This window comes from Athene cunicularia (genome assembly GCF_003259725.1).
Source record: "Athene cunicularia isolate RWA chromosome 1 unlocalized genomic scaffold, athCun1 chr1_part1, whole genome shotgun sequence".
NCBI classification, from domain to species: Eukaryota; Metazoa; Chordata; class Aves; order Strigiformes; family Strigidae; genus Athene; species Athene cunicularia.
The window spans coordinates 7,010,123-7,029,240 of NW_020799091.1; the positions used below are offsets into that span (position 1 = coordinate 7,010,123).

At 42.5% G+C, this 19,118-nt stretch overlaps 1 protein-coding gene across 1 annotated transcript in view; it reads right to left on the bottom strand.

Annotated features, from left to right (window-relative positions):
- The window catches only part of ME3 (malic enzyme 3), a 76,565-nt gene that overhangs the window by 29,038 nt on the left and 28,409 nt on the right, over positions 1-19,118 (bottom strand). Inside the window, exons 4-6 of the mRNA XM_026857331.1 lie at positions 11,193-11,268; positions 5,934-6,095; positions 2,874-2,977 (exon numbers count right to left, since the gene is read on the bottom strand). Coding sequence (XP_026713132.1) covers positions 2,874-2,977; positions 5,934-6,095; positions 11,193-11,268 — 342 coding nt within the window. The remainder of the gene's footprint in view (positions 1-2,873; positions 2,978-5,933; positions 6,096-11,192; positions 11,269-19,118) is intronic.

The following is a 19,118-nucleotide window of genomic DNA, read 5'->3' on the forward strand; positions in this document are numbered from 1 at the left end:
CAGTGACAAATGTCCCTTGAGCCAGCAGTGATTTGACAGGGTGGGAGGTACTCCTGCAGAGGAACTGACAAATGGTTTCCATGAAAAGGTGAAGTACCCTCAGGAAGCAGACAGAATTTCTGCATGAACATCAAGCGGAAAAGGAAACCCCCAAATTGCAAGAGATTTGTGGCAACCCAAAAGGTGCCTCCCCAAATATCTGAATTTGCATGTTGCATCACCGACTTGCATAAGAAACCACAGCAGACTGAAGATCACAGCAGTTTGTACTCACAGGTTTCCTCACACGTGGAAGCAGGCTACAGTAAAGCAGCATGTTCTTGACCTTCTGAACAATTTCTGCTTCCGTTCGTAACAGAAGTGAGAGCTTCCTACTGAGTTGCATCCAGTCGTTCCAGTGGAAATTTGAGACCAAATGAATCTCTTCCATGTAAGTTTGCCAAATCCAGGCTGATAGCAAGATTATTCACCAGCCCAGAGCTCACAAAGGATCACACTCCAACAGTGCTTTCAAGCATGCTGGTGGTCAGGATGATAAGCGAGGGTACCAGGTTCTTTCACTCAAGGATCTTCAAATACTTTACAGATGTGAATGGAGAAGTGCAAAGTGAAATTTCCCAGCCTCACTTTGCAGGGAATTTGGGGGGCTTACCATGTTCAAGAGGTTCATCCTGACTAAAAGAAATAGAAAAGCTGGGACAGGAGCCCCAGGAACTTGATTCCCAGTACTTGGATGAAAGCATTAGACATGACATCACCACCTCACAAGATAAGAGTTCATTGTTTCATGGCTGAGTATCTTCTCCCTTCAATGTGGAGATTACCTCATGTAAACTAAACACAGGAAAATAACAGCCAATCCTTCCTCTCCAGCAGCAAGCACAGAAAAGGCAAATTGTCTTTCTGGCCCTGTCACTGACATCGCAGGAGTAGTGGGTGCAATGAACTTTGCATTTAACACCACAAGCATAAATCTCAGAGCCAAATTTATAACGGCTGAGACCATTATCTGAGTTCTCATTCTATTGTTCCCATTCTATCAACACCAACACTGTAATACTGCTGCGGCCTCCTGGCCAGAAGGAAGTGGGATAGTTTCCTTGAAGGATTAATTAGTTGCTACAATAAAAACAAACAAAACCCCCACAAATCAACCTTGACAACTGTTAAATCTCTTCTACTTGTAGACCCTCTTGTGATTTCCTAGTTGTGTTTTACCAGTTTTCTAGCCTTCAAGAATTTCTTCTCCTTAGATAACCCACAAGTGTCTAACATAATACTACACTGTAATCAACTGACATTTCAGTCAAGCTTTCTTACCAAATACAAAGAAGGACAAACCAGAGCACAAACACAAAATTCTCTTCTCTGCAGTCACCCTTAGGTATTTTTAATCCAACAGTAAGGCAGTGTTACTGTGTTCACATTCACAGATACAGGGGCTATATCACTGGCTGATAGCAAGTATCTTTACACAGTAAGTGGGCAGTTGCAGCTGGGCGGGTTGATGTACTGGCTGGCTGTCTTGTGGGACATGTCTGTCTACACCATGATGCTGAAGAGCTGAGGAGAGACTCCTGTCCTAACAGCAGCACTGCATGCCACAAATCAACAGATGCTGAAGTTCTCCATGATGCACTCATCCCTCTCAAAATGTGGCTCGTCAGCTGTGGCTGAATGGTCCCCAGCATTTCGTCCCCTATTTCCTACATCCCTCCACACAGCCAGCTGGGCAGTCAGACCGTATGTAAAGATACGCTTCTCGGTGGATGGGTAGGTGTTGCCATTAGCCAGTGGACATGATGCCTCCTACCTCAAGGGGGACAGGATGAACTGAGAACTGATGACACTCGTACCACCCACTGCCTTCCATTTCTGCAGGAACACACACACACACAGAGCTGGCTGGAGGCACAGAAAGAGGGAAGATCAAACATAGCTCCTTCAGCTGTGTAGAAAAGACCCTACAACATACAGACAGGCAGTAATCCGTTAATCAGGCACAGACTGCAGCTCTCTGCCACTCCTTGTCAATGTCATCTGCTGCTTTAGGAAAGACAGAAAAAGCTGCTTTGGAGCTTGGAGCTTTCCAAATATTTTTATTTTTTCCTTAACAGTTTTCACTTTCCTTCTTATGGCAACCTCTCCAGATAGTCAGAGAGATTTCAGGACATTTTCTTTTTTTCAGAAAGAGGAACTCAGTGCAGTGCAAGAGGTACACATACAGTGCTGAGGTGGTGGTTCTGCTCTTCCCTTATCAAACTCCCTGGTACATCAGAGACCCCCTATCCCAGCTAGTAAGTAAGAATGGAAATATGCACTTCATCTGTCCCACTGTTAAAAAGACAATGCTTATAATCCCTCCTTCTCACTCTGCAGACTTAAATGCCAGCAGGGAAGCTCCTATTTTTAACAAAGTGATAGACAAGCAGTCTGCACACTCACACAGACATCACCATGTGGTGTAACATGCCATTTCCATTTAGATGATTTTCTTCACAATGGTTAAAGCTAGAAACTTCCTTTACAAAATGTAAACAAACCGAAATTTAGATTCTGCCTATGATGAATGAGGCTCATAAATACATGATGGAGGCCAGATACAGCCCACGGGGCATATGCTTGACACCTCTGGCCTATATGGACAGGAAATGGTTATAAATAGTCAGTCCCATTTCAGTTCTCTGAATACAAATATTTTTGACACAGAGTGCTCAAGCACAAAGAGTCATTTGTAGACCACCCAGGAGACTTGCATTTAAATACCTTTCTTTGCTTGGATGATCAATTATACTAATGTTTATTTCACGAGTTGCAACATTTGTTCTTAAATGGAAGCAGCCCAGAGGAGCCATGTATATAATCCCACTTACTTGTTGGTAACTGCCTGCATAAACTCATCAATCAGTTCGTCGTACTGTTTCCCACGAACCCTCTTGTGTTTCAGTCCAATATAGAGTGGATCACTCAGGAGAGCCTAGGACACAAAGCAATTCTGTTGACATCTTCTCTTCCATGGATGGACAGAGATTTATGTCCCAGCCTACCCAAAAAGTTTGTCCGTTGTAGTCATATTATTTTTACTTACTATGCAGTGAAGGCCAGCTCACACAGCTCTTCCTCAGCAGAAAGTGTTTCAATAAGAAGCTATAGGATTTCTTTTTGTGTCAATAGAGTTGGAGGGATGTAATACTTCTTGACTGCCATGGGAATTTGAGCTCTGCATCCCCAGAAGAGCTCTACCAAGACTCTCTGACAAAGTGACTGACTCCTAGTGAGTAAAACTGACCTTGTGTGGGGAGTGCCTACTGTTCAATTAGTTCTTAATTTTGCCCTGGGGTTTCCAGGAAAGCTGTTGTCCATAACCAGTGCTTCAAGAAATGAAGATCACCTGGAGTAACATGACATCTCTCATGTTGACCTTTAGGTGCCAGCTCTGAGCTAACCAGAACCAGTGATGAGATGCCAAAAATGTTCCCAACTCTTGTACCTACCTTGCACTCACTTCCAGTTATCTGCACGTGTCAAGGCAAGGTATTTTCATAAACTAGAATGCTTTATTTTTTGGCTCCAATTGGAAATAAAAAACCAACCCATTCCCTTGACCAATTCAGCAAGTGTTAAGTCAGGATACCTAAGCCACCTAAAAAGCATTGGGTCAGCATGGAAACAGCATATATTTGGGGGAAAATCACAGGACAAACAGTGGCAGGAGACAGGTGGGCCAACGCCTCTGTGAGTCATTGCAAAGCAACTCTACTTCCCTTCCATTTTCAGGAACTGAATCATCTGCATGAGAAGGGGATGAGCCATCACAAACCCATTGTCCTGTAGCCATACGGGCCCTAAATATTGGCAGGTATGTTAAAATTAGATCTGTTTTTACAGCTACAGCTGTTTTGCCTTGGAAGGAAAGATAAAAGAGGTTTTCCTCTGAGTTTGATACATTAACTCTTCCTGGCCATGAAACAGAAAGCAGATCTGTTTGCAACACTTCACTGATTGCTCCTATAGTGCCATGTGCTCTGGGGCTGGTTCATGGAGTATAACATTCTCCCATGTCAAGCTTAGAAATTCTAAGCTTTGAAAAAAGACTTATTTGCTGAAAGAGTATATAAAGTATTATGGACTGTCAGAAAGACAAGCTGGGAATTGATGCTAAAAATAGAATACCACCGCCTCAGGTAGAATTTATTCCATTCTACCTCAGGTTCCTGTGTTAGCAACACAGTCACCATATATTAACAGGCAGAGATGAACAGGATGAATGCCTATAAGATGTGTCTTATTTCTGCACTGAAAAATTAATTTATTCATGGGGCAGAATGCTCCTATGATGTGCTTAGGATTCTGTTAACCTGGGTTTATGCACATGAGAAAGCCATTAAACAAAAAAAAAAATTATTTATATTGTGAGGAAATATATTGTTCATGTTACTGGAAAACAGCAACTTCAATATCTTAATCCCAGATGTGGAAATTGTCTCCACAGAGAAGTTCCTGGACACATAAGTTACACTTGATATTGGGCAGGGCAAAGTGCTCAAGACTGACTCTGGGAGTGTCTTTTTCTGACACCAACTGACCCTTGGAGATGCCTAAAAATCATTGGTGAGACTTTGGATTTTAGTGTCTCCTGGATGCTGAGGTAGAAACAGATAGTCATGCATGGTCAGAAGCTTCCCATGGGAAGGGAAGCACTTTCACTCAGGTCCCTCTGGAGGGAAACTCCAGCTGGGGGGCTCAGAGCACTCAGTGGTGTGCAGACCAGCATGGAGGAGAAGGAAGAGATGAAGGAGACAAAGTCAAGTACAATGCTCTATTGATTGGAAACTCCAAGAAGCGAGAGATTGAGAATCATAATTCCTACTTAAACCTCAAATGGTCCAAACTTGGAGTTCCCACTTTCCAGGAAAGACCATGGATCAGTCTGAGATGAGCACACCTGTATGCCACCCGTCTATGACAGGCCTCTGTGCTAAAGGGATAAAATAACCCTGGGACCAGAGACCAAAGAGGTAATGGGGAATCTCATCCCAGATGTCAGCTATGGCCATTGATTTTGCTTCTTTCATTCTTTTCAAGTGTCCAGTGTGAGACACTTGGGGCTGGAGTGAAAGAGGTGCAGAAAATGTAGCTTTCCGGTGAGCATAGGCATGTCCAAAAATGTTGGTACTCATTTGTCTTCATCCACCATCTCAAAGCTCTTATACCCCAGATTTATTATTCCTCTTAAGAAACATGTGTTTGATTTACTTGGGGTCAAGTGAAGCACGAGTACATTTTACAAAAATGGACAAATCTGGGCCATCACAAATAACTATAGGATATTCATTTTTAAAAAGACATCCTCACAGATGTCCATTCTGGCACTGCTAAAACTGTTGCACTTTGGCCTTTCTGAGCCAGAGTCATAAGGCAAAAATCTGCAAACAGATGGAGTCCTGTTGTCTGGTTATCGTGTGCAGTACAGTGTGCAATCTGACAAAACACTGAAATTAATTATTCCCAAACCACCCACCAGGGATTCTCCATTTTCTGGAATACAGTCACCTCTATGCAGACATGAGTATCTGCCTGTTTACTCACAACTACCAGAAGAAGAATAAATCCGGGACTTCCTGTAAAAATCTTTCAACTCACCTTGCCATGCTGAAAGTTGAAGCTGACCCTTCAGCTCCAACTGGCAACACTCTGAGTCTTCTGACCAGGGGACCATGAGGCTATTTAGTGTTTATTTCAGTTCCTCGTAAAAGCAAAAGTTTCTCAAGCATCAACAGGAATGAAATCTGACCACTTCCCTGCAGTGCTGGTCTAGCATCATCTCATTTTGGATGTTTCTGGCTTTGCCTGCACATTTAGGGAAGTGGCCTCAGCTAAGCATTAATCTGAACTCTTTCTCCCCCCATCAGACTTATGAAAAACTGTCTTACCTCATTGTCTGTGCCAACATCCAGCAGGACGGGGAGACACTGTTGTGGGTGAACTCCACCACAAGCTGTGTACAAAGCAAGCTTCCCGACTGGGATACCCATGCCGTAACTTCCTAGATCTCCTAAACCAAGGATCCTCTCTCCATCTGTCACCACGATAGCCTAGGAGGATCAAAACAGACTGCTGTATGGTGTTGCCAAGGCTCTAGAAGCAAAGCCAGCTCCATCATCCACACTGAAGCCATTATGCAGTTGGATATTTGCACCTTCTATGTGACACCATGCTAACTAGCTGTTAGTGAGAGAGGGATTTTCGTTTTGGGGGATAGAGAGAATGTGGTTGATGGGTAACTGCTTACAGTGCGGGAGAGCAGCAGTAGCAGAGCCCAACCAGCACGGCTTTTTGTGCATCCTCAGCTGTATAACAAGAATCATCATGAAAGAGATCTGACCTTGATTTTTTTTCTCTGTTCTGGAAAGAGAGATCTGTACAAAAGTGTTTGTGCTTATGAACTGTATCTGTGGAAGTAACAAGCTCATGTCTTCATGCTATTGTAGAGTAGCTGTGGAGTAGCCAACATCAGATAACCAGAACAAAACTCATTGTAACCAGGTCCCATTGTCTCTGGTCCCTCTGACTGTAAGGCAGGTAGACAGAAGCCATCCACACAGGCAGCAGCATGGACTGCAGAGAGGCTCCCACTCTGTGTATTTAATATTAGACTTTTTTCCCCACCCAGATGTGAGTTAAAAAATTGCCTTTTAACTTGCTGTGCAATTGGCCTTTGGCATTTCAGCAATACTGTAATGTGTTACCTCACCAAAATCTCTGATCCATAATTTTAGTTTTTTCTTATTACTGTATTATTTCTTTGTGACAAGAAGGGAAATAAAAGTCTGCTTAATGTTGTCCAAATTAGAAGCCTAAAATTGAGCTGTTCAACCTACACCGTACAACATTGAGACCTTAGGAGGCAAATTACCAAGCAGATCTGACTAAAATTTACTATTTTTAGGTTAACTACTGTGTATCAGTTTTGTCCCCGGGGTCAGGCACTTTTTGGGGCAGTTCTGAAATCTAGTAAGACAAGAATATACTGGAGTCCAGTCCCACTGAGGGAGAAAATCTATAAATACAATAAAAAACTTCAACTTTCAGCACTGTCCCAGCACTTCAGAGAACTGAGCGCTCACTTCAAATGGTTTATCAGACAATCATGTGCACAGTTTAGCTTGGATTTCAGAGGAGACTGCATAAAAGCTCTTTATCAACTTTTAGCAAAGTTAACGCTAAACTTAGGACAGAGGACATATACATGCGTGTGCTTTAGTGAGAAATAAGAGAATGGGAAATTAGAAGCATCTCAATAGATGGAATTCCTGGGGGAGGGGGGAGAATAATAAAGATGCATTGGTTTATTGCTGCGATAGAGAAGCATTTTGTTTAGGAATGAAATAAACCTCTTGCTGTACTTCACCATTTCAGGAAGAATTGCACTCATCTGTTTCAGTGCCCTTTCTTATTCAACATAAACTATATACACATCCCAAGGCTATTTTTTCCCTCAACCTAAACCCCTGTTTGCAGCAGCAGAGCAGAATTACATTACATTGCATAGTTCAGGAATAAGCCTGAGGAGAAACTACAGATAGAGAGGACATGTGCACCTGTTCTGCCTTTTACAACTATTTTGCCCTCTAGCAAAAGAAAAACCTCTGGTAGTTTGAGGGTTGTAATGCACGTGCCAATAGTGACAACCAAAATGTAATATGGATTAGTTTGAAATGGTTCTCCTATATGTAGAATATCTGTTGTTGTGCTGTGCCACTGTCTTGTCACTGAGAGTCAGAATTCCTAAAAGAGATCCTTCAACAGAAAATCTATTAAAACTCAAAGGTCTATACACCTATCCTTAGGCTAGAGGTTGGACAATCCCTGGCATGGGAAATTCAGCCATGGCAGTGATACACTTAATCCACCTCCATTTTTGAACATTTTCCTATTTGTTTTTCCTTTTGAGTCAATGTGAAGTGTTAGCAATGGGAAAGTCCCTTTTTGGGTGGGCTCCATCTGTTTCTGGGTGTGCGCTCGCTTCTTTACTACACCCAGAGGATGCAGTTGGGACTGGAAGGCAGTAAGGGGAACAGGGAAAGCAGCAAGCACATGCACTGCTACAGGTTTATCCTGAAGCTGATGAAAAGTATATGAAAAGAAGTTAAAATCCTAACTATGCGGAGAGTATTATTTAAAAAAAAATAATTAAGTTATAATGAATCAAAGTATTTCTCTGGAGCACAGATCCCCTTTCATCCAAACAAATAAGCATTCTCAGGCAAGCCTAAAAACTTCGCAATATCCATCAGAGACAGAAAATTTCTTCAGCCTCAGATGTGCTGCACTCTATAGATATAAAATCTCCTCAAGGTAACACTGAAAAATACAGGAGAACAGAAAATACAGCATGGGAGACATTCACTGCTGTCTGTATCAGAGAGGGGAAACCAGGTTCACATTTGTTTGTGACTCTTCAGATTTGAAAAACATCAGAAAAAAAGGCACAAAGTTTCAGTGGGTACCTGATATACAAGCACGTTAAAGTAATGTTTTTAATCGCTCATGTTCATGTGATCAGACTCAACAAACAGGACATTAATCTCTGGCTGAGCAGGACAGACCTTTCTAACTGAACCATTGGTTTAACAATTAGGAACCTGTTTTCAGCTTCCAGCTGTGCTACAAGTTTTCTTGATGACTCTAGTCAAGCTTTTGGCTAAAGGTTAGGTGTGCAGTTTAAGCCAATCCTCTAACTGGTTTCTAAATTTCTTTGATAGCTGATGGGGAAAGACAGAAACCTCCAGAGTGCATCTCCTCCCTCCAGCAGCTGTTCTGGGAAGGGATAAAAGGGGTATTTCTCTTTGAAGATGCTCATCTTCCTCTTCATTGATCAAGTACTCCCAATCTGAGATTAGGGACTGAGTCTTCGGGCTGCTGATATTAACTGAGACAACTCAGGACCACAGACTGTATCCAGTGAGCCTCTGCAGGTAGCTAGCCTAGTTTTGCAATGCACAAGGAGATATCTGGCCCAGCAGAGTGATCCAGAGCACCACGCTGATCTCCAAGCTGCTGAAGCAATGCAGAGAGGCAAGTGCGGCTGTTGGCATCCCCGCTTCTCTGTTTGCACAAGATCAACTTTTCTAGGATGAATTAATACTCTGCCTTGAGTGGAACAACAGAAAATGCTACATGGAAGGATGAGTCTGAACAGGCCTGTATAGCAGTAATCCTAACAGGGATTCAAGATGCTGAGTGCACTTCTCGGGGTGAGCATCCTATGGAAGGATGGAGGGAAGTAGGGTAGGAAGGCCAGTCCAAGTAGCTTGCAGGGCAGCACACTTGTCTAGGAATAGGACATATGGTTTCTACATTACTCTCACTTCAAGGTGGTTTGAAGCCATAGCTGTCATTCCCCAGGATGACACCATACCACAACACTACCCTGTATGATTCTCTGCATTCCTCCTGCTCTAGTTGGGTCATCACACAGAAAAGAGTACAAGATGAGGGAACCAGAGAGAAAATTAGCAAGGGGAGGCACTGATGAGGACTATCAACATTTCATCCAATGTTTCTTCATGGCAGGATTCAATAGCAACCCTGGAAGGGACACAAAAACCCCACACTCCCACATGAGTATGTTCAGAAATGGCTTCTTTCATTTGTTCTGCTTCTGGCACTCGAATTCTCTCAGAGCAGCCCAGCTTCAACAGGAGGGGTGGAGGTGGGTCTCACCAGAGCTTGGCTGAGGCTTTGCTAAGCTAAGCAGAGCACTTTCCAGCCCTTCCAGGCAGAGGATCCAGGCCTACAATGCAAATTTCCCATTTCTGCAGTAAATGCTGTTGCCACGAAGCTCTAAGGAGCCACAAAGCAAAAGGTGGGGCAGCATCTCCAGATATTTTTTCACTGTCTTTCATGGGACTTACTCTTGTTGGTGTTCAGTATGGTCCAAAGCCTTTTAAAAAAATGGATTCCTGCAGGGATTTAGGTGGAGTCCAGGTGCCTCACTACTTAATTTCAAAATCTCAAGTGTGAGAATCTCAGTGCCTACCAGTTCAGACATGAAGTCTTGTACAAACACACAGGGAACCCTGTGTTCCAAACCAGCGATACTGATGAAATTAGTTGCCTTTGTAGTCTGGCAAACCTGGAAAGCAGATAGTCTGAATCTCTTCCATGGATGACTGCCCTTCCTATGATCTGTTTTGGGTGCCAGAGGGGGCTGTTTCAACAACAATCTCTAATCTTTCTGTGCCAGTTTCTCCATCTGCAAAAACATATCTATTAGCCATAATGAGTTCTGCTCACAGTCCTGAGTCAGAAACAAATGGAAATACTGAGATCTTTGGACAGAGCAAGGACAAAATATCTAGTTTGCATCTGTTCTTCATGGTTCTAAAGACAAGGTTAGAGGAATATGATTACGTTTTCTGGAAACACATCAAATTCTTTTTCTTTTTCCTTAAAAATGGAAAATGCTTGCAAGATTTTCTCAGCTGCCAAACCTTTGTTCCTGGAAGAAACAGCTAACTGAGAGGGGACCGAAGCTCTGTCAATAGCCAGGGAAATTCCCAGGCGCGTGTACTTGCAGACTAATGGAAGGAGGTGACTGGCAAGACCTGTCTTAAGTAAGTGTTGACTTCATTTTGTGCCAGGGACTTGCCCAGCCCTGAGCTCTAGTGAAAAACACTTCACAAGATCACTTTTTTGGCTGGAGCATCAGTAATATTTTCAGCTGCTGGATATCAAACATGATTTGAAGTTGCCAGTGTTCTGGATGCTGCACGACTCATTAGATTTGGGAAGGAGTTCTACAGCAAGTCGGTCACAGAGATATCTCAAAGAGCTTTGGTACATCTAACAAGTTGTGAGTTAGCTACAGAATTCTTATACACACATAAATTACTTCTTTGCTGGGGCCTCTATTTTGTACAAATTTGTTATCATGCATGCTCTTTTTTATTGCCCAACATCCTGCTACCTTTGATAAAGATGTTCTTGACCACATACACATATTACAGAGTCTCTGAAGTCCAACCAGTCTCTGTAGGAAGAGGAATATTTCTGAGGGAGGGAATATTTCTGAATATTTCTTAGCTTGTAATTTTAAATAGGGAACTCTGCCAAGTAGTTCCATTCAATATCCCATTTTCCACTCAATTCCCAGCAGTTTCCCAGTCCACAGACAATATGGCACATACCTTAATATCTTCTTCAGGCCAAGAGTTTAGCACTGTTGCAATGTGGCCTTTGTCATGGATGGTGATAAACAACCCCCTAAGAAGAGAAAAAAAAAAAAAAAAGAAGAAAAATAAGCCTTGTCATAAAATGAAGAACTCCAAGGTAAAATAAAACAGGTAATACTTGAAAATGCAGGGAAATGAGCTACTGAGCACAAAACCAGGCTATTCACTGGCATGGCAACAAGACCTCAAGGGACTGCTAATAACAAGTTTGGTTCTCATTTCAAAACCCCAAAGGCTCAAGATTTTTAATGGCAACTTCAGTCAACAGCAACTGGTGCTACACATTTCACCTTTGTGTCAGAGAGCAAACCCTGCTTTAGTGCAGAAGAGCTTTTTAGTTAAAATAATTCTGATAAATGCAGTGGAGGCTGATGGTTTTAACTTATATCTTGTTGCAGATGCTTTCCAGGGGAGCTTATTGCTGGCAGTTCAAACAGTGAAAGCACGATCCTTCTCACTCAGCTACCAACGTCAATGATGTGGATGGCTATTGCAGAGCCAGACATTTTGGATCCCCTCTCTAGTCAACAGAGCTCCAACTGGATTCGATTAGATCAGTATTTGCCATGGCATTTGCTTTGACCAAGCCAAACCTGCCCTTGCCACATTTTTTTCTCCTGAATATCTGACCCCAGTTTTTGACTTGCATTCACGAAATGAAAAACACCCAAAATTACGAAAAGCTAAACAGAAAATTGAATGTTTGGATAAAACCTCAGTGTGAAGTATTTGCATGGACAATAGCATACCTAATTGTACTAAGGCTAATCACTTCTCAACACAAAGGTCTTCAAGGTTTAAATGAAAACGACCTCTTTAATAAAATTAGAAACTGGAAGACAGCATTCTTGAAACGTGTTTGAGACTTGTAGCTTTTTTTTTTTCTTTTCAGCTGTTGTTATCAAAAACAGTATCCTTAGCAAGGATTCTTCCCATATGCAGGACAGTAGTATTCTCACTGACTGATCTCCACTCAGATATTTTGGGATTTTTTGAAGCTCCTTTTAGCAGCATTAAGCCCAAAAGAACAACCTCCTCCATATCTGTCACAGGGGAAATTGCTTATGTTGCTCACAGTGCTCTCTAATCAGCACAAATCAAGGGCTCTAACTTGATGACTCCTCTTAGCAGGTGGAGGTACCCATTTTCCTTGCCTTGTTATCTGCTCACAAAAGCAGGAGTTGTAATGGTGATTAATATCAGCCAGTACAACAGAGAAATGCATTTTTGCTGCTTACATCTCTCTACTATTGCTCAGCCTCAGTAAGTTCAGATCAGCTCATGGTTTGGGGTTCTAATGTGAAATACTAGGTAGAAAAGGTCTCATTTTTAGAGGAGAATGAAAACAACTTCCACTGAGTGATAAATAATCAAACATAATTGGGCTACTCTCTACATCAAGGATTTCTCTCACAAGACTCTTATAGGGGGCAGCTATCTTCCCACAGTTAACTGTGGGAATCCTAATCAAAAAGCCCTTTACTTTGAAAAGAAGAAAAATAAAAATGCTTACTTCAACACTGATCAAGTTGCAATCACACAGAAAGATCAAAAATTAAAAAAAAAAAAAAAAAAAGGAAAGTAGTGGTTCATTTATTCAGCATAAGTCTTTAAAACTGTGCCCAGTAACCAACAAACTAATCACACACACATGGCCTATCTCAAAGGCAGTGTTCACAGATGTTAATCGTCATAAAAAGGGGTACTGTACTGCTTCCATCTATGTTTACAAAATAAGTTATTAACCAGGAATTAAAAGCATAAATTAGTAACATCATTTCAGATACTTCAAGTTATGACTTGCTTTTAAAAAGAATGCTATTGTTTTAATGTAACATTTTCCATCCATGATAAGGACACCTATTACTTAAGTGTCTAGCTGTGTGTCTCATACACTCACATCTCTTCAGTGCCCAAGGGAGTTCACCAGCCATTTAACCTTTGAAAGACATTCAGTGCTTGCAGGAGAAGCTGAAACCCAACTGTCTACCCACCGCTGGCCCTGTGGTTTGATGAATTGCTAGTTGTTTCACACAAAGTGGAGAGGGCAGATACCCGCTGCCTCTGAAGAGCTCCTGACTCTGACCGTTGTCTCGGGAGGGCTGTAGGCTGGTTTCCAATCTCTGCTCTGGATCTGGCAGTAGAGAGAGTTCAGCTTGGGTCTTCCAAAATCTGATGACTGCTCTCATTATGTTACTTGGGAGAAGGGCTCTCACGGCTATCACCGTGGCATGTTCTGCCTGAGGAAGGACTGGTTTGGCTTACATAGCCAGGTTGGTGGCTGAGAACCAAGCACAGAGAGGCACCCCTCTCAGAATTTGCGTTTCCTTCCGTAATATTATGTTTATTTGATGTTAAGCAGGCCTTCCCATCGAGTATGCTGACTTCTGCGGATCCTTTCCAGAAAATAAAATGGTTACGACACACATTCATTCTCCCTTCAGGCCATGCCACTGACTAGATCCCTAGTCCTAGCTGCTTATTTCTGCTGTCACATGCATGCAGCAATTCAGTGAAAACCTGCTCCTTGCTTTACTCCAGGCAAAATCAGATGGCTTAATTTAGATTAACAGTTAACACACTAATGGCAGTACCAGCTTTGGAAGGGAAACATTCAGGAGCTGAAATGGTGATCCACCTGGGGAAAGTGACCTCTCAGTGTTACAGCCACATCAGGAACTGGGCACATATCTAAGCAAGCCTCCTATTTCCCTCATGCTGAATCTGAGAGCCAAGGGCCGAGTTTCAACAAAACACAAAAGTTTTTAATGCCTTTAGGCACCCAGGTGGAGCACGTTCCTGAACTTGGTCCAGGAACGGTGAGCTCCATCAGGTGTTCAGTCATTCAGAAGGAGATCCTGGTAGTGGTGAGCTGGAAGTCCCTTTGTAGGCCAAGTATGAAATGATCAACTGTGACAGGCAGTTCAGCAAGTTCAGTGTTTTTAAGGAGATGCCAAAGGGAAACACACACACATCAGACTATAAAGTCAGGGGTCACAGGTAAGTCCTCATTTTGTATGACCTCCAGGAGACTTGTGCTCTGCCCCCTCACAACAGTTACCCACAGAGAGGGGCTGGCCAACTTGTTGAAATAAGATGCTCAAAATTGACAGAGGGTTAATATTTTCTAAAATCCCTTCTGCAAAGCAGGCAGAAGGAACAGACGAGTCTGCAAACTGAACTCAGGAAAAGGTTTGCTGATGACTGAACAGGGAATAGTAGCAGCCAGGCTTCTCTCAAGGGTACACAGATTATAGGAGAGGTAACAGAAACAAAAACTTATTTGTGCCTTTGAAAACAGCAAGGTAGAGCTCTGAATACTGAGAAGGGCAGGTTGGTTTATGTGGACCAGTAGTAAATAAGAATCATCCAAGCGGCAATAAACCCAATTAATTTGGAATTTTCTGAGGAAAAGATGCAAGCTAAGCAACAGATTCTGCCTTTATCATAATGACTTCTCCATCGCTCTTGGGATTACAGCTGATAAATTGCTTCAGAGAAACAAAAAGACAATGAGGCAGTTTTCCTTTAATCTTCTTGGGACTTGATAAAAATGATTCCATTAAAATAAAATGCTAAAAAGATAAAGTATTTTATCAAGTCACATAACATGGGCACTGGGTGGGGCAAACACGCAATCCGTTTTTCCAGAGCAGAAAACTCACCTGTGCCCAGGAGCCTGCAATGCTACATGGGCTTAGTCATTGTAGGTCTTTATAGAGAAGCAGCCACTCACACAGTTAGCTGGAAGCCAAACACACACGCACAGGGGCAAAAATACCAGAAATAGAACTTAGTAAAAATTAACTGCCCCAGCAACGTCAACCCAGAACATAGGCACTATTTCTAGCTAAACAGTAACCCTCAGAGAGCTGTTACTTTTGTGGGGGTAGTTAAGAGTGGGGAGTGCTCCAACCTGCATTCATTAGGGTTTAAAGCTGCAGTCTCCTTTCAGCCCATTAACATCATAGGTTTTGCTACAGTTGCCTTTAGTTAAGGTAAAGTCAAACCAGATTTTATCATGCCACTGAGTACATCTGTAAGGTTCCAGGAAACTTTGAGGAGAGTTACAGCTCCTTAATTTGCCACTGAGGCAGTATTTCTGTCTGGATTTCAGCAAATCAAGTCAAGCTGCCCAGACTGGTCTGCAGGATCTAGCAGAATGCAGATCATCATTGCAGAATCCATCAAAGGGTTTGGGTATGTTCACTCACACCATACAAGACCTTTTCTCATCCCTAAGCCAGGGACATTATGTTTTCCTTTCTGGTTTTGTCCTGTCTGAGTTCATGGAAGTACTCCAGGAATTATAAAGCTACATAGCACACCATGTGAGGTAGGGAAGAATCCTGCTGTGGTGCTCAGTACTAGTGAGATCTCAGCCATCCTAAAGGCATTTTTGAAGACCCACAATGAAGGCAATGCCAGATCTGCAAGGCTCATTTTAGAAAGCGTTCAGGGACAAGGGAGACAGGGCACATTTGGTGCCCAGAGGAAGCAGTGCCAGACACTGGTGATGGCTTTTTAGAATAGCATTCGTTTCTTTTAAACATTTGGGAAGAAATAAGTTTTAACGTGTCTCAGGTATTAGGTAAGAAAGATATTTTTTAACGCTTTCATTCAATGAGCAGTTACTTCTTCAAAAAGGCAAAGTAGTGTTCTTTCTGATCTTCATGGCTTATAATGCTGCCTTAGAAGAAATACTGTACAGTGGAGCCAGCAGTGCTATCTCTAAAGCACTATTGTTTATTTACAGAGAATGTGCAATGCTTCATCTCCCAAAACACAGAGGGGAGTGAAAAAGATTATGCAACTTCTTTCCTCACCTCTCCAAATCTCTCCTCACTTCCCTTCTACCCAGGTCTCCCTCCCTCTCCCTAATAGCTTTTCTTTGGCAATTACCAGTGCTTTTGTGGCTGTGTTTGCAACCCTCATGGTGTTGTCTTGCCCCACTTTTCTAGACTGCTGATACCTCTGACATGCGATCAAACAGAAATCCAACACAAGCAAATGCAATCAATGTCTTTGCTTTATCAAGCTCCATGTAAGACATCTTTGGCCAGTGCTGCGCTCCTCTTACAGTCTGGTCCTGTCATGTGGTTCTGGGTAGTACTCCCATGATTTCAGTTACCTGTTTACATCTACAAAACTAATGGCCTCTTTACGCTTACCAGGTATGAATAACAGTCAGCAATTATATCCACCAACTTTACCACACTGGTCAAAAGCCACAGAAGGGCACTGGATCACTGATCTGTGTATGAACATGAATCAAAAGGACACCACTCTGCTTCACGGGAATTTCCCTTACTAGCTGAGATAGGACTATGTTTGTTATTTATGTCCCCGTGGAGGAAAGGAGACACCACTAGAAGGATTTCAAAAGCTCCTAAATTGACAGGAGTTGAAAAACATCCCATTCCACCCCCCTACCCCCCAACTACTGCAGATTCATCCTTTTGCTCCCTCACTCCTCCAAAAGGACTACTCTCTGAAGAAGAAGTGAAGACACTTGCTCAGTGAGGAGGAATGTATTCCCACAAGATTTCCAGTATTTACAGATACTGCAATGGTCAGGCTTGCTCAGAATTTGGTCTATAGCATGAAGAACACAAAAACCCCAACTGCAAGTTCCACATGCTTTATCCACAGTAATCAGTCCATCAATCTTGTTTATTGGACCTCAGAAAAGAAACATCAGAGCTACCTTCTTTAATGGGCTACCAGTCTTTGCCTTATACAATTACTTGTTCCTGAGAAGACAGACTGATGAGGGGAAGCAGATTGAAATATCAGCTAAGGTCCCCAATTCTCCAGATATTTACACATTCCTTGTCATCCAAGAGACAAGAAAGGGTGCTTCCAAGGAGTCTGGCTCCTCATCTGCGTGCTGCCGTACTAGCATGCAATGAATTGCAAGACTAAGCTATGAATATGGCAACAAAACTCAGGCTGTTGTTTCATTTTCTTTCCACATATTAACTACTAGTCTGGGTGCTAGGAGTGGAACTTGCTCCACAAGCAAGGAGAAGATAAAGAATATCATTGGGTGAGTCAGCATTAAAAAAAATAACATACAATACTTACATCAGACAGGGAGGCATCATGATTCAGTGTTTTCATCTGGCTAGGAAAGGCTCATTCTCAGAATAAAAATGCTCAGGACAAAGGTTAAGCATCTCTACTCACAACCTGAAGGCAATGAAATCCTGCCCACATATAAATCCTTGAGTGGTTTAACTTAGTAGGGCCTGGACTTCCCTCACAGTGGGTAGGAAGTCCATGGGAAGCCATTGATTAAAGAAGCAACAAATAAAAGAGATGAGTCAGATCTTTGCCAACACCTGAGTCTGCATGAAGCTGCTGTTGAACAGCGATGAAAAGGTTGTGAGACACGGTCAGGAACCTACGCTGAGGGAAGAGGTTGCCCAGGAAAGGAAGGGTTCTGCCAGGCAGGGCACAAGGTGATGTTCTGCAGCGATCACAGCCATTGCCCTACACAAAGGCATGATGCTTTTGGAAAGCTTTGAGCAAGACCGTCTCAGAGTAAGGTTGAAGTTCACCTGGCAAAATGATCTTCACACCGAGGGAAAAAAAAAGACAAGTTGGTTTCTCACTGTGGAAGGATGCTGACTGCTGCTGCAAGCCATTCTGTGTTCTTTGGAGTTTGGATGAATTACATCCCAAGCCTAGAAGACTCGTAGGTATTTTGGCTGTCTGTGACTGCAATGGGGACACAAGCAAGGGAGGGATCAGCTGATGGCCTTGGCTTTTGCTGCATGCTAACCACAGAAAATTGTCACTATTGTTCCAGAAGAACAGGCTGGAGGACCTGCTCTAGACAAGGCCAGTCTGTGCTAGAGATGCAGTAAAATGTGGTTACAGTAAACCCCTGCATTTGGTTTTATTTATTTACACTCTCAAGACTCATACACAAATTTGACAGGTTGAGCAATATGAGACTCTAGAGACATTTCCACCAGCTGCACCCCTATTGTTGATTTTCTTGGTTTAGGTCTCTGCCAGAACAGGATAAGAGGCTTCAGAATAACAAAATAAAATTTGAAATTGCTTGGCTCTTTTAGGGATCTTGAGATTATAAATGCCTGTGGGCTACAGGCTTTGGAGAGAAAGTATGTGCTAGCATGCACTGATCTGTCTAAATACAGAACAATTAATCATCAAACTGGACAAAATCTCTGTGGTGATTCATCAGCTATTTCTGCAGATTTGTTTATAATAAAAGCCAAGAACTTTTTGTTAGTTTAGATAATTTTCTTTGTAAATTGTAGGATGCTGAACAGTACCCTGAGGTATGGATGAAAAACTAATAGAAAGCAAGCACAATCAACTATTAATGAAATCTATACAGAGATTTATAAGGCAACATCCTATAAGTACATTAAGAGATTTAATTTCAAATAATGTGCAAGGTGAATGACTGCAGTGATATTATAAATGTCCCTAAAGTTGTCTTCATATATTTTAGACAGGAAAACCAAAATTCCTCGTGGGAGCCAGAAGATGCAGGCTCCAATGTATATAATGAAAGATTGACTATCCACACCAACCGCCCAAACCCACACAGGGAAACCTCCATGCTCCTAAGGGACGGCAAGCAGCGAAGCTGTAGGAAACTGCTGAGGATCAGGAACAGAGAGATTTGAATGAGCACACAGGAGCGACTGCTCCCAAAAGCAGAGAGCAGTGCACACAGGCTTCAGTGCAGGCTGCAGCCCTCCCAGTTCTCTGGTATAGCCCAACCCCTGCCACAGAGGGAAGGTCCAGATCAGAGCCCAAAGCAAAGCTTTTGGATCCATCTCCTAGTCTGCCAAGTTACCCAGAACTATTTTTAGCAGGTTTCTTTTTTTTTTCTTCCCC